General features: G+C 43.3%; 1 protein-coding gene across 5 annotated transcripts in view; it reads right to left on the bottom strand.

The window, feature by feature from the left end:
* Afg1l (AFG1 like ATPase) overlaps positions 1 to 12,524 on the bottom strand; it is a 195,340-nt gene that overhangs the window by 94,110 nt on the left and 88,706 nt on the right. For all 5 annotated transcript variants that reach the window (XM_052751532.1, XM_052751533.1, XM_052751531.1 and 2 more), the window contains one exon: positions 8,049 to 8,148. In XM_052751532.1, coding sequence (XP_052607492.1) covers positions 8,049 to 8,148 — 100 coding nt within the window. The remainder of the gene's footprint in view (positions 1 to 8,048; positions 8,149 to 12,524) is intronic.

Raw genomic sequence — 12,524 nt, forward strand, 5'->3', positions numbered from 1 at the left:
GGCAGACCAAATGAGCTCCCATCACAGCACCCAGGGAGAAAATACCCAAGCTTGCCCTTTTATGTCAGGGCCCCAAGCTTTGGAAGGCTGCTACCGAAGTTCAGGAAGGTCTTTCCCCTTAGTTAATTATCTCTGGAAATACCTTTACAGACAAACTCGGAGGTATGCTATACTAATCTGTAGATGCTTGCTTCTATTCCAATCATGCTGAAAATGGAGATAAGATCATGCTGTGATGTGTGGTTTGGAAGTCTCAGGTTCAGGTAGGATTTTCACACAGAACTTGGAGCTATCCCCATCTAGTTCTGTGGAGCAGAGCTCCACACCTCAAACTCCTTCATCTGATTCTTCAGGCCATAAAATCCAGGGGTTTGCAAAGGAACCCCAAGACACCAATGCAGCAATGATTTTACCAGCCCCAAAGCCCAAGCTGGGTCTCCTCTAAGTGCTCTCCCTTGGGAATCTGTCTGCTTTTTTTCATTCTCCAGAACCATCAGGTAATTGTGGTGACTATTGTGCCCAGAGTTTCTCACTGTCATCTACAAGAAGGTCACTTAGCTAGGAGCTTGCTTAGCTCAAATGGGGGGTTAGAAGAGAACTTCTACCCACTGATGTTTCCTGTCACTGAGCTGTTTTTATTCATACATCTGGGCTGTTTTACAGATTTTGCTCTGAGAAGCATTCTTTAATTATTTTTTATTTTCTAGTGACTTAGAAAGTAAAAGGCATGTTTTAGATCCTAAAAGAAAGCCGGACCAAGTAGCTCACATCTGTAATCCCAGCACCTGGAACGCTGAGGCAGGAAGAGCTCAAGTGTGAAGCTGTCCTGGGCCACACAAACGATGACACTGTCACTCAGTCTATAACCCCTCACCTGGGCTCAGTTACCTTCTCACCCAGTCCCCTGCTTCAGTGATCTTCTTCACTTCACACAGTTTTCTTCAGTGAAGTCCATCCCACCCTAGCTCTCCCAGGGACTGACCTCCTTCTCCACTCTTCTGTTCTCTGAGGTCTGGTCCTACATTCTGGCAAACTCCTAACATCTTCCAAACAGCACTCATCTCACTTCCTATGGTTTTATTTCTAGGGGGGCTGGAGAGATGGCTCAGAGTTTAAGAGCACCAACTGCTCTTCCAGAGGTCCTGAGTTCAATTCCCAGCAACCACATGGTGGCTCACAACCATCTGTAATGAGATCTGGCGCCCTCTTCTGTGTACATAATAAATAAAATAAATCTAAAAAAAAAAAAAAAAAGGAAAGGAAAAAAAGTTTTATTTCTACACTTTGGTACCTCTAAGACTGATGTGAATGGATTTAATGTCTTCTTACTTCATTAGCTTTCTTTTTTTAAACATTTATGTATTATGTAAACAGTGCTCTGCCTGCAAACATACTTGCAGGCCAGAAGAGGGCGCCAGATCTCATTACAGATGGCTGTGAGCCACCATGTAGTTGCTGGGAATTGAACTCAGGACCTCTGGAAGAGCAGCCAGTGCTCTTAACCTCTGAGCCATCTCTCCAGTCCTTGTTGTTTGTTTGTTTTTGTTTTTGTTTTGAGACAGGGTTTCTCTGTAACCCTTCATTAGCTTTATCTCAGATGATCTCAACAAACGAGTTTTCAGCTCAATTTGTTGCTTTTTTTTTTTTAAATCTTAAATTTTTTTCTTCACAAAGTCTGTTTTCCTGATTTTCTTTCCCTTGAGACAGAATCTTGCTGTGTAGCCCATTGTGGCCTCAAATTTATCATCCCCCTGACTCATCCTGCCTGGTGTTAGGATTACCATGATGGACCACCATGCCCAGCTTCTGACATGCAAAGAAAATGAAACTGAAGTTTCCTGGAACACACACTTCTCTTTGCTCTGGTCACTCATCTATTTTAAAATGCTGCTCTTTTGCCTTTAATCATCATATTTAATGCTGTAGTATCTGTTACTGTTCTAATGCTAGCGTGTTTTCTGTTTATGTAGATCATGTGTAAGCTCAGGGCATCTCTGCAATTCAGTGTTTCCATGTAGTTCTAGAATTCAAGTAAATGGTTTACATGGTTCTCCTAACCATCCACCGACTTGTTTTTCTCTTTCTGTCTGTAATTTAGTTCCACATTAAAAGGTGACAGTTGTTGCTCCAGGTGCAGAGAAAGGGTGTCCTGAAATCCTCGGCCATGGTTAGGATCTGCAGCACTTCTCCCCAAAACTAGGAGGCTATCACAGAAAAGGGGATGGGAAGATTGTGAGAGCCAGAGCTGGGGTGGGGGGGAGGGGGGACTGGAATAAAACCTTGTCTTCTGGACCTGACAGGAGGGCAGTACTCTGAACTCACAGCCGCTGTGATGCCTGCACAAGATCTGTGCAAGAGCAAGCTCGTGGAGTCCGGGGGTGCACGAGCCACTACACTACTGAAGAGCTATGGACAGGTCACGGCTCTAAGGATGAGAGTCAGTTTCCTTTAAGGGCGTGGCCCCTGGTAGGTTAATCACATCCCAACGGAAGGTCCCACACCCGGAGACATATGGGCGGCACAAACTGGAGTCAATGGTTATTAAGAAAGAGGACACAAATTGGGGGAGGGAAGGAGGAGGTGAATCTAGGAAGCGTTAGGAGGATGACTTGGGGTGAATACGATCAAAATAAACTGCATGAAATTCTCAAAGAATTATAGCTGTAGACCTTGACAAGCTCATAACTTCCACAAAAGTGTTCCACAGTTTCACTGCTAAATGTAGTTCTGACTTTTGAGCCAAAACACAAAGATATCATATTAAAGCAATAACTCTACTTCCATTTTATGAAATAACTCCACGGGAAAGATACTAGTTTTTCCACACGTTTTCAGCCTTTGTAGCAATGACCACGGAGTTGTTACTGTTGTAGCTGTTATGTTTTGTTGAGCCAGAGTCTCCCTGTTTAGCTCTGAGGAGCCTGGAACTCACTCTGTACATCAGGCTGGCCTCAAACTCACAGAGATCTATCTGCCTCTGCCTCCCAGACTCTGGGATTAAAGCACGCACCACCATACCCAGCAAATTTTTTTTCCTTTAAGTAGTAAAATAAAAACATAAATGTGAGTGTGCACACACTGGTAGCCAACTTGAATGCTATCTAGTCCTTTGTTTACTATGAATATACTGGTCTGAATAAAAATCACGTAACAGTTTTGTCTGGTGGTCTAAGAAAATGGATTATTCATATTATTCTAGTCAGGATACTTTAATGCTACCTAATTCGTTTTCACTATAATAAACAGGACATAGAAAACAGAAATTTGAGCCTACAAGATGGCTCGGTGGGTAAAGGCACTTTCCTCCAAACCTGACGACCTGCGTTCAGTTCCTGGGAACCACGTGGTGGACAGGGAGAACCAGCTCCCCACTGGTTGTTCACAGACCTCCACAGGTACGTCACGGCACGCACTTGAGTGTGCATGCATGCTCATTCAGACACACACATAAAATCTTAAATTTTTTTATGTTAAAAAAAAAAAAGGTTGGGGGCTGGAGAGATAGCTCAGCAGTTAAGAGCATTAACTGGCTGCTCCTGCAGAGGACCTGAGTTCGGTTCCCAACACCCACAGGGTGGCTCACAACCATCTTTGACTCCAGGGATCCACTGGCCTCCAATGGCAGCAGGCACGCATGAGGTACACAGACATGCATGCAGTGAAATTACCCATACACATAAAATAATAATAATAATAATAATAATAAATATTTTTTAAGTTTTTAAAAGTCAAACCAGAAATTCTAACCTTCTCCGTACCACTCTAGGTTCAGCCTCGGGGCTGCTTCCTTCCCAGCATTCCAAATTGTCCTGACGGCGAAGAACGGCCAGTCAACTCACACAGTCTACTTCCTCCAGCTCTGCATTCCTATTTTCTGAACAGAGTTCTCAAGTTTAATCATTAAGTTAATTTGGAATTTTTAACTAATTTGATCTAATGAACTGCTAACTCGGTGGGTCACCATCCAATTAATTCTTACCACTTTTTTTCCTACCAGAATATTATGAAACTAGAAAAACTTGGAATATTATGAAAACAGAAAAAAACTTCACTTTAGAACATAAAATGTGAGAATTATATATGTGAAATTTAAATCGGGGGTTTATTTTCTAGTTGTTCTCTACAAATGCACTGCCATCAGGCTATATCAGGTTTCTGAGTCTGTACACTCTTGACATGTTTGTCCGAGTGGATCTTGTATGGAGAATAGCTCTGCACTAACAATGTCTCTGGCAGCAGTCCCAGCCTCAACGCTGCTGCCTGCCAATGCCCCCTCTTGGGTAGAACAGCCAGGCCTTGCTAACTCTCCAAGGCACACAGTCCCCACTAGAGAACCATTGTCTGGTACCAAGACCTAGCCACTTCTTGTCTGGACTCCACAGCAGCTTCTTAGCAGGTCTACCTGGGTCGACCACATTACTACCTTCCACCCAGACACCCTTCTTCACATTACAAGCAAAGCAGTCTTCCGACTGGGATCCTGTCAGCCATGCCTGAGGCAAGCTTCAGTGGCTTACATTATCTCTTACAATAAAATTCAAAATAGCTCCTTCCTCTGGCTTCATCCTGTACCCCCACTTTCTGGTGGCACGGGCTGTCTTCTGAGCTCCTCCAATATGTTGCTCTCTTCCTAGTCACTTAACATTTCCCAAGTCTCCTCCAAGAACTTTCCTTCCCCAGTTGGTACAGCCATCTGAGATGTGCTGTCTAGGGAGTTGAAGAGGAAAAGGGATGTCACTGTGGCTGGCCTGGAACTCGTTACGTAGGCTAGGTAGCCTCAGACTCAGGGGCGATCCTCCGGTCTACCACCCGGTGCTGGACTACAGGCACATACTGCTCTATCCAATGGCTACTTCTCACTCTTCAGTGACAGTGCTACCTGGGGGCCCTGGACCGAAGCTATAACCTACAGAAAAAGCTGCATGTATCTCATGGCTGGAAAAGAAAACAACCTTTAACGGGGCCAGTTAGACCCTGATCATTCACAGCCATCAAGGAGAAACAAGCCAATGCAGATTTTCTTGATTTACATAGAATAAAGTTAACTTTTATGGAGTACAGCTGCGTGAGTTTTAACACACATAACCACCACCATGGTCAAGACACAGAACAATTCTAATATATCAAAAATATTTTCTTGTTGCCCCTTTACAGTCAAAATCTCCCACCCCAGCCCATGCAACCACAGATCCATTCTTTATTCTATCATTTTGTCTTTTCCTAATATCAAATATTGTCTCTTTCTTTACCAATAAAACTACGCACACACACACATGAGCTCACACATATGAATATATCCACACTCACATATGTGTCATACTCTTTGCATCAGATTTTTTAATTTTGGTGGTCTGGGAATGTTTAGTTGTTGTTTTATTGAGATAGTGTCTCACCTATAGATCAGGCTAGCTGCTTACTCTGTAGCCCAGGCTGGCCTTCAACTTGTGCCGAGCCTCCTGGGTGATAGGATTCCATGTGTAAACCACCATGTCTTTACATTAAAATATTAAGCTCTTTGATCCCAGCACTCAGGAAGCAGAAGGAGAAGGACCACACGTTAAAAGCCAGCCTGGAACCAGGTGGTGGTGGCGCACACCTTTAATCCCAGTGCTTGGGAGGCAGAGGCAGGCAGATACCTGAGTTCGAGGCCAGCCCATTCTATAGAGCAAGTTCCAGGACAGCCAGGGATACACAGAGAAACCCATCTTGGAAAACCAAAAATAAAAAATATATATATATAAAAATTCGCCTGTAAAGATGGTTTCTGTCCACCCTGCTAATGGGAGATACTCTAGAGCTTGTGGAAGAGGCTGCCAGCTGACCAGTGTCCAGCTGCTGCAACTCTGCATCATGACCTTCAGGTCTCCTCCAAAGCTAGCTCCAGCTCAATCCCTGCACACTGTCTGACACAGATGTTGTTCATGCCTACAACATCTGTGCTCCAAAGTGTCCCTCAGCCTCTCCTTGTGACTGCCTGCCTCGATTTACCACATAGGAACTGCTACACAGCCAAGCACTACTTTTCTTTCGACAGTCTTTGCTATGGAACCTCCCAGACTATTCTAGCCCCTCCCTACTTATGAGCACACCTTTGTCACTGTGCAGAGATAATCCTGATCATATTGTCAAATCAGCTACAGCAGAGGCAAACACCGTTTTCACTTAGTTGATTTGGTATTTATACGTGTGTGTGTGTGTGAGTGTGTGTGAGTGTGTGGGTATGTGTGTGTATGTGAATGTGTGTGTGTGTGTGAGTGTGTGTGTGTGTGTGTGTGTGTATGTGTGTGTGTGGTATTTCCTGCACCTACATGTGTGGGGGGTGAGTATGCACCAGAGCACATGGAGGCCAAAGTCCACATCACGTGTCTTCCTCCATTACTCTTGTCTTAGCCAGGGTTCTATTGCTGTGAAGAGACACCATGGCAGCTCTTATAAAGGAAAACATTTCACTGAGGGTTTGATGACAGTTTCAGAGACTTAGTCCATAATCATCATGGCAGGAAGTGTGGAGGCGTGCAGGCAGACATGGTGCTGGAGCAGTAGCTGAGAGTTTTACATCCTGATCCACAGGCAGCAGGTAGAGAGAGACTCTGGGTCTGCTGTGGCCTTTTGAAATCTCAAATTCCACCCGCAGTGACACACCTCCTCCAACAAGACTACGCCTTCTAATCCTTCCCAACTGTTCACCAACTGAGACCTAAACATTCAAATATATAAGCTGTTCTCATTCAAACCACAACTCTCAACACCTCCCACATTTTTCCTTTTCTTTTTTTGTTGTTGTTGTTGTTGTTTTTGTTTTTTTCCTTTTTTTTTAGACAAGGTCTCACTAGGTTGCCTTGGATAGCCTGGAACTCAGTCGGTAGACCAGGCTGGCCTTGAACTCTTAGAGATCCACCAGCCTCCGCCTCCTAAATGTTGGGATTAAAGGCCTACACTACCATGCCCAGCTAGTAATTTCATTTTTTAAAAAGCTCTTGAAGGATGGGGGGATGGCTCAGGGGTAGACTGCTTGCTCGGTCTCTGTTTTTCCATCCCCAAGCCCTGTTGACACTGTGTATAATGGAAACAGCCTCTGACCATGTCCCCCTGCTACCCATCACCTCTCCTAAGCACTGCAGTGACAGCCTTCTCAGTCCTCACTCCCAGTCTCAAAAGCTCATCCACACAATCTCTCTCCACTGCAGCTGGAGGTCCTCACAGAAATACATACATTCCACACTCATCCTGAAGCCTCATGCTGAGATCCATCTGTGTGCTAGGCACTCTGAAGTGCATAGAGCCCACCCACATCCCGAGAGGAAAGATGATCCGAGCCCTCAGAAAGTTGGTCATTCTGAAAGAGGGCAGACAAGGAACCAAAAAGACAATAAACAAGTCAAGAGCCATGTGACAAAGTGCAGAGGCAGAGGAAGCTCCAGGGGGTGAGAGGGCCTGGCTGCAGTCAGGGAGGCGAGTCCAGGCCCTCTGAGCAAGGCCTTGACAGTCCCCTGGGAAACATTATTTTGGATTCCTCACCTTTAACTGACCACATGATGAGTTTAAAAAAAAAAAAAAATTACAGGATTTTAAATGTGTTTCTTTTGTCTAACTACTACTTGTATTTTAATTCTTAAATACTTTCCTAATAAGCCACAAGTGCCTTTTTAGAAATGATAAATTAAGTGAAGTAGAAAAAAAAAACTACTCATGAAAGTGAGCTTCATCTCTTTCTAAAATTTAATTAAGAGTTTTTCATTTCATTGAGCTTTCTTGTATGGCATAAAAAGCAGCTAGAGATACTTGCACTTTTCTAGGTGCAAATCCTGTGCCTAGTGTTGGGGGGACTACACCCACCATGGGGAGCCTGTGCCCAGCTTGCTGAAAAGCAGAAATAGTTCTTAAACACAAACTCAGACTGATTCTTCAGATTAAGCCTGTTACAAAACCAAGGATGGATGAAGTCATCAGACTCACACACACAAGAATATTCCTCCAGAGATGCGGGGTTTGGGGAGCTCTGTAAGCCCCCCTCTGATTGGATGGGGAGGGCACGCTGTTTGTTTTACCTTCCGGTGGTCTGTTGGATGTTGCCACAACGACGACCCCGTTTTTGAACAGATTTTCAAAAAGCTGTTTCAGAATCATGGCGTCGGCGATGTCAGTGACCTGTGGACAACAACACATTTGTTTTATTTTAATTTTACTTCTGCTAATGGCTCTTTTTTTAAGATGGGAGTGAATTCCAGGAGGAAAATTCTAATTATCGTCAGGAAGGAAAGAGTAGATAATTAAAAGCATGAAAGGCCACCGAACAGTGTTCTACACTCCCACCTCCTTTGCGCAGATCCATCATTTCTACCCAAATTATCAAATGGTTCTACGCTAACGTCTTTATCAACTGCATGCGGAAAGCCTAGAAAACATTTAGGAAATCCAATTAATTAGAACATGACCAACTCTCTCCTTACACTGCCGCCCTCTACTCCCCCGCAACACACACACACACACACACACACACACACACTCACACACACACACAGGTGGGGGAGCAAGAACCACATTAAAATACTCGGGCTATTTGCAGTTCCTAATACCTTTCTGGCGAAGGTCCCTGGAAAGGTGACTTTTAATGGTCAGGGGACTTTAGAAATAAGGACAAGTAGCCAGTGAGACACAATCAGCTGCTGTTGGAAATAGAATGATATGACACAGATACTATTGTGCAATTGTTGCACAAAACAATTCAACAGATGGCCCATCACAGAAATAAGCAATTTCATTGTTCTTTTTAAGTGCTTTCTATTACTGTCCATGAATAATCCAAAGGCGCCGCAGTCACTTCCAGCACGCCAGCCTCTGCTAACCTTGCAAACACAAATATTCCTGCTAAAAAAAAAATAATAATAATAATAAAAATAAATCTACCCCTCCCAAGGAGGGTCAGTGCAGTGCCTTAAAACCACAACCTCTGACAAACCAGAAATGCATCGTGCAGCTGACACACGGCATAGTGCAGGGAAGACCACGCCAGGCCACGGGGAACACAGCGACCCATCTCTTATTTCTTGCTGAAATTATTCAAAATTGTTTCTTGTTCAAATCATAATCAAAAAGTCCACTTAATGGCAACTTTTTTCAAAGAGGCTTTTGCGGTTCACAAAGAAATCAGCAATCGAGAGAGGGAAACCCCACACCCCCCAAATGCCGGATGAAGACCCACTGACCACTGCAGGCAGCTGTGGGGTGCCAGCAGAGTTCTTAGAAGTCCCGGTAGAGAAGCGTGTTGACTGTCTTTACCAGCACATTTCAAAGAATCTCAGGAAAATATGCTTACATGTGCTTCCTAACTCATCACATTATGATTTTCCCTCTCTTAGAGGGTACAAAAACTCACGGAGATCTTTCTATCTGATCAAGACACTCCAAGTTACCAACAGACCCATTATAACACAGCCAGGCAAAACTGAGTTGCAGAGGTCTAAATAGTTTCTCTCCTGATGGCCAGGACCTTACCGAGACAGGGAAGGATTTCCTTCCCACCTGAACAACGAAAACCACGAGGGGCGGGGGCGGGGGAGGGGGAGTCTTTTCATCTCAAGCACTGACTTACAAACATTAAACTTACAAACCCCTGAAAATGCCCTCTATTAAAAAAGACCCAAGGAACTTGAAGCGTTCACTGAAGAGAAAAAGAGAAGCGTTGCTGGTGGCGTTCAGTTGGAGCTCAGGACTATGGACAAATTTTGCTTCCACAAAAACCTTCATAGAGAAGGTCCTTTTCAAATGCTTAAACACCAGTGGCATTTCTGATGAGCGGATAGAACGAGCTTGCAAAATTCAGTAGCAACTGCACTTTTAAACTAGATTTTAAAGCCAGCCCCAGCCTCTCCATACATTCCCTTTAAAAAGAAAATTGATGAAATGCCACTCGATATTAAAAAATAAAGGCAGTTCTTCGACTATGTTCATAATGGCTTTTGGAATAAAAAATGAAAAACAGCTTTTGTGCCCTGAAGTTCGGAGTGAAATATTCAGCTGATACAGTGTAAAAGCTTCACCCAGAAATGGACGGCAACAAACAGCCAAGGCTTGTGGTCGAGTTTCACTTGGCTGTTTTTACATTATGGGATGTTTTTGTGCTAGCTGAGAAAATTAACTTGGAGAAGCTATGACTAATTAATAAAGCAGGAGTCACTCGGTGCAGCTGGATGCCAATGTCTACTCTTTGATCTCGGCCCCGCACTTGCCCGGCTTTGCTGGGGAACAGTAATTTTACAGTACAAGCGAACAGAAGACCATTGGCCCCACATTCTTGGAGAGCTGGGGTGCTCAGCACCCAGCATTTCATTACCACCCGGAACAAAAGACAAGGCTACAGATTACCAATAAGGGTAGTCTGCGAGCAGAGAGTGGAGACATTCATTAGCATTAAAGAGAAGAGATCTTTATGATCTAGAGTTGCCTTCCATCCTGACTCACTTAAAGAAAAAAGGGGGAAAAAAGTAATTCATTTACATGTGTAAGTGCTTGCGGCTCAGTCACCCGCTGATTGGTACGCTGCCATGCAATGACTGACAAACATAAGCATGTATTATCAGTAATTAGTATTAGCACAAAAACAAGCACCTACTTTTTATTAGCAGGTTTTAATAGTGCTCCTGCTTTGTAAAAACGGCTAACTGTATCTGTTGGGTGATATTGATAGTTTATGGAGGAGAATTTTACACAGCAGTCTGCTTATGAAAATGCTTTTGAAAGACTATGTTTGTAAGACATGTCATCCTCCCTCAGTATTCTGTTTTCAGAATCACAAGTGGTTTAGCAGGTAACATAAATATTCAAAGATGATACAATAAAGATTTGAAAGAAAAACCTTAAGAGTGAGGGGTTTTTATTATTATTATTTCAGCCACTAAAACACATTCAAGCAAAAAAAAAAAAAAAAAAGATCAAAACCAAAACCTTATACAGACACATTCCCCAACCACAGAAGTGTGTCTGAGATGTCACGCTTGGCAGAGATGGAAGAGCGAGCAAGGGCACTCTGCAAAATGTGAGCTAAATGCTTCCAAAGGAGAAGCTTAAAAGCCCCTTCAACTCAAGAGCGCAGACAGAACGTGTATGCCCTTGCTTTTAAGCAGCAATAATTCCCATTCATCTCCTTATAAAATAAGCGTTATATTCATTACCACCGCCCTAGAGGTCAATAATAAACAGCAAAACCAGCAAGACTAATAAGATGATTCCATTTTAAAAGTGAAGTTGCAGACATACCATCACTAAGAGTAAAGCACCTAAAGAGTCTTTTCTAGTAAATTCAGCCAGTATTATACTAAGATTAATGATGACTTCTAGGTTCTGCTGTTAAAAACCTCCAAACCCCACCTCACTCTGCAGCCAGATATTTAACCACATAATAAACGACTTTGTGTACTAGGAAAGATACACAGCAGAGCTGTTCTGAGCCAGAGCAGGGCTGCAGGATTTAAACCACAGCTAAGTTACATAACGTCTCTGACTCTCCATTTTCTCACCAATATCATGAAAGCAGCAACAATACCTAGTTGCAAAACTTTAATAAGGCATATATTAAACTCTCAAGAAATGTTAACTGGGGTTATTACCTATGTATAGTATATACACTCCTATAATTCCATATTAGTAATGCACTGTTGTATAGGATTTTGGCTGCAAACAGAAGGACAGGTGTCACAGCACAGTGTTTAAGAACAAAGGAATTGGAGTTAGCAGTCAAGAGCAACTCTTGTTCTTCCAGCTCAGTTCCCAGAACCCACATCAAGTAGCTCCCAGCTGCCTCCAGCTCCAGCTCCAGGGGATCCATGCTTTCTTTGGAGTTCACAAACACCCACACTTATGTGCACACATGTACACAATTAAAAATTAAAATAAATATTTTGTTTAAAAGAAAGACAAACTATAGGGACCAGACATGATGGAGCACACCTTTAATCCCAGCATTCAGGAGGCAGAGGCAAATGGATCTCAAGACCAGCCTGGTCTACAAAACAAGCTCCAGGACCATCAAGACTACATAGAGAGGCCTTGACTCAAAGTAAACCAAAACCAAAACAATCAACACAAACATAGAGGTACATAGAAAGCACCCAGAAGGGGCTGGAGAAATGGCTCAGCGGTTTAGAGCACTGGCTGCTCTTCTGGAGGACCATGGTTCAATTCCCAGAACCCACATGGCAGCTCACAACTGTATATAATTCCAGTCCCCAGGGATCCAACACCCTTATACAAATGCACATAAAATAAAGTTAAATTAAAATTTAAAAAAAAAAAAAAAAAGAAAGCACCCAGGAAACAGCAGCCAACTTCAGAGAGTATGCATAAGGAGCTGAGATGCAGTTTGGTGGTAGCTGATTGTCCAGTGTGCAAGAGGCCCTAGGTCCAGTCTCCAGCACCAAAATGAACGAAAAAATTAATGAGTATACATAATAGATGGAATGGAACAGCCCAATAGGTAGACAGGCAACACCTCAAACAGTTCATGAAAGACTAACTTAATAAGTAAA

The sequence above is a fragment of the Peromyscus californicus genome, unplaced genomic scaffold (assembly GCF_007827085.1).
Source record: "Peromyscus californicus insignis strain IS unplaced genomic scaffold, ASM782708v3 Scaffold_22__1_contigs__length_63687245, whole genome shotgun sequence".
In the NCBI taxonomy this organism is placed as follows: domain Eukaryota; kingdom Metazoa; phylum Chordata; class Mammalia; order Rodentia; family Cricetidae; genus Peromyscus; species Peromyscus californicus.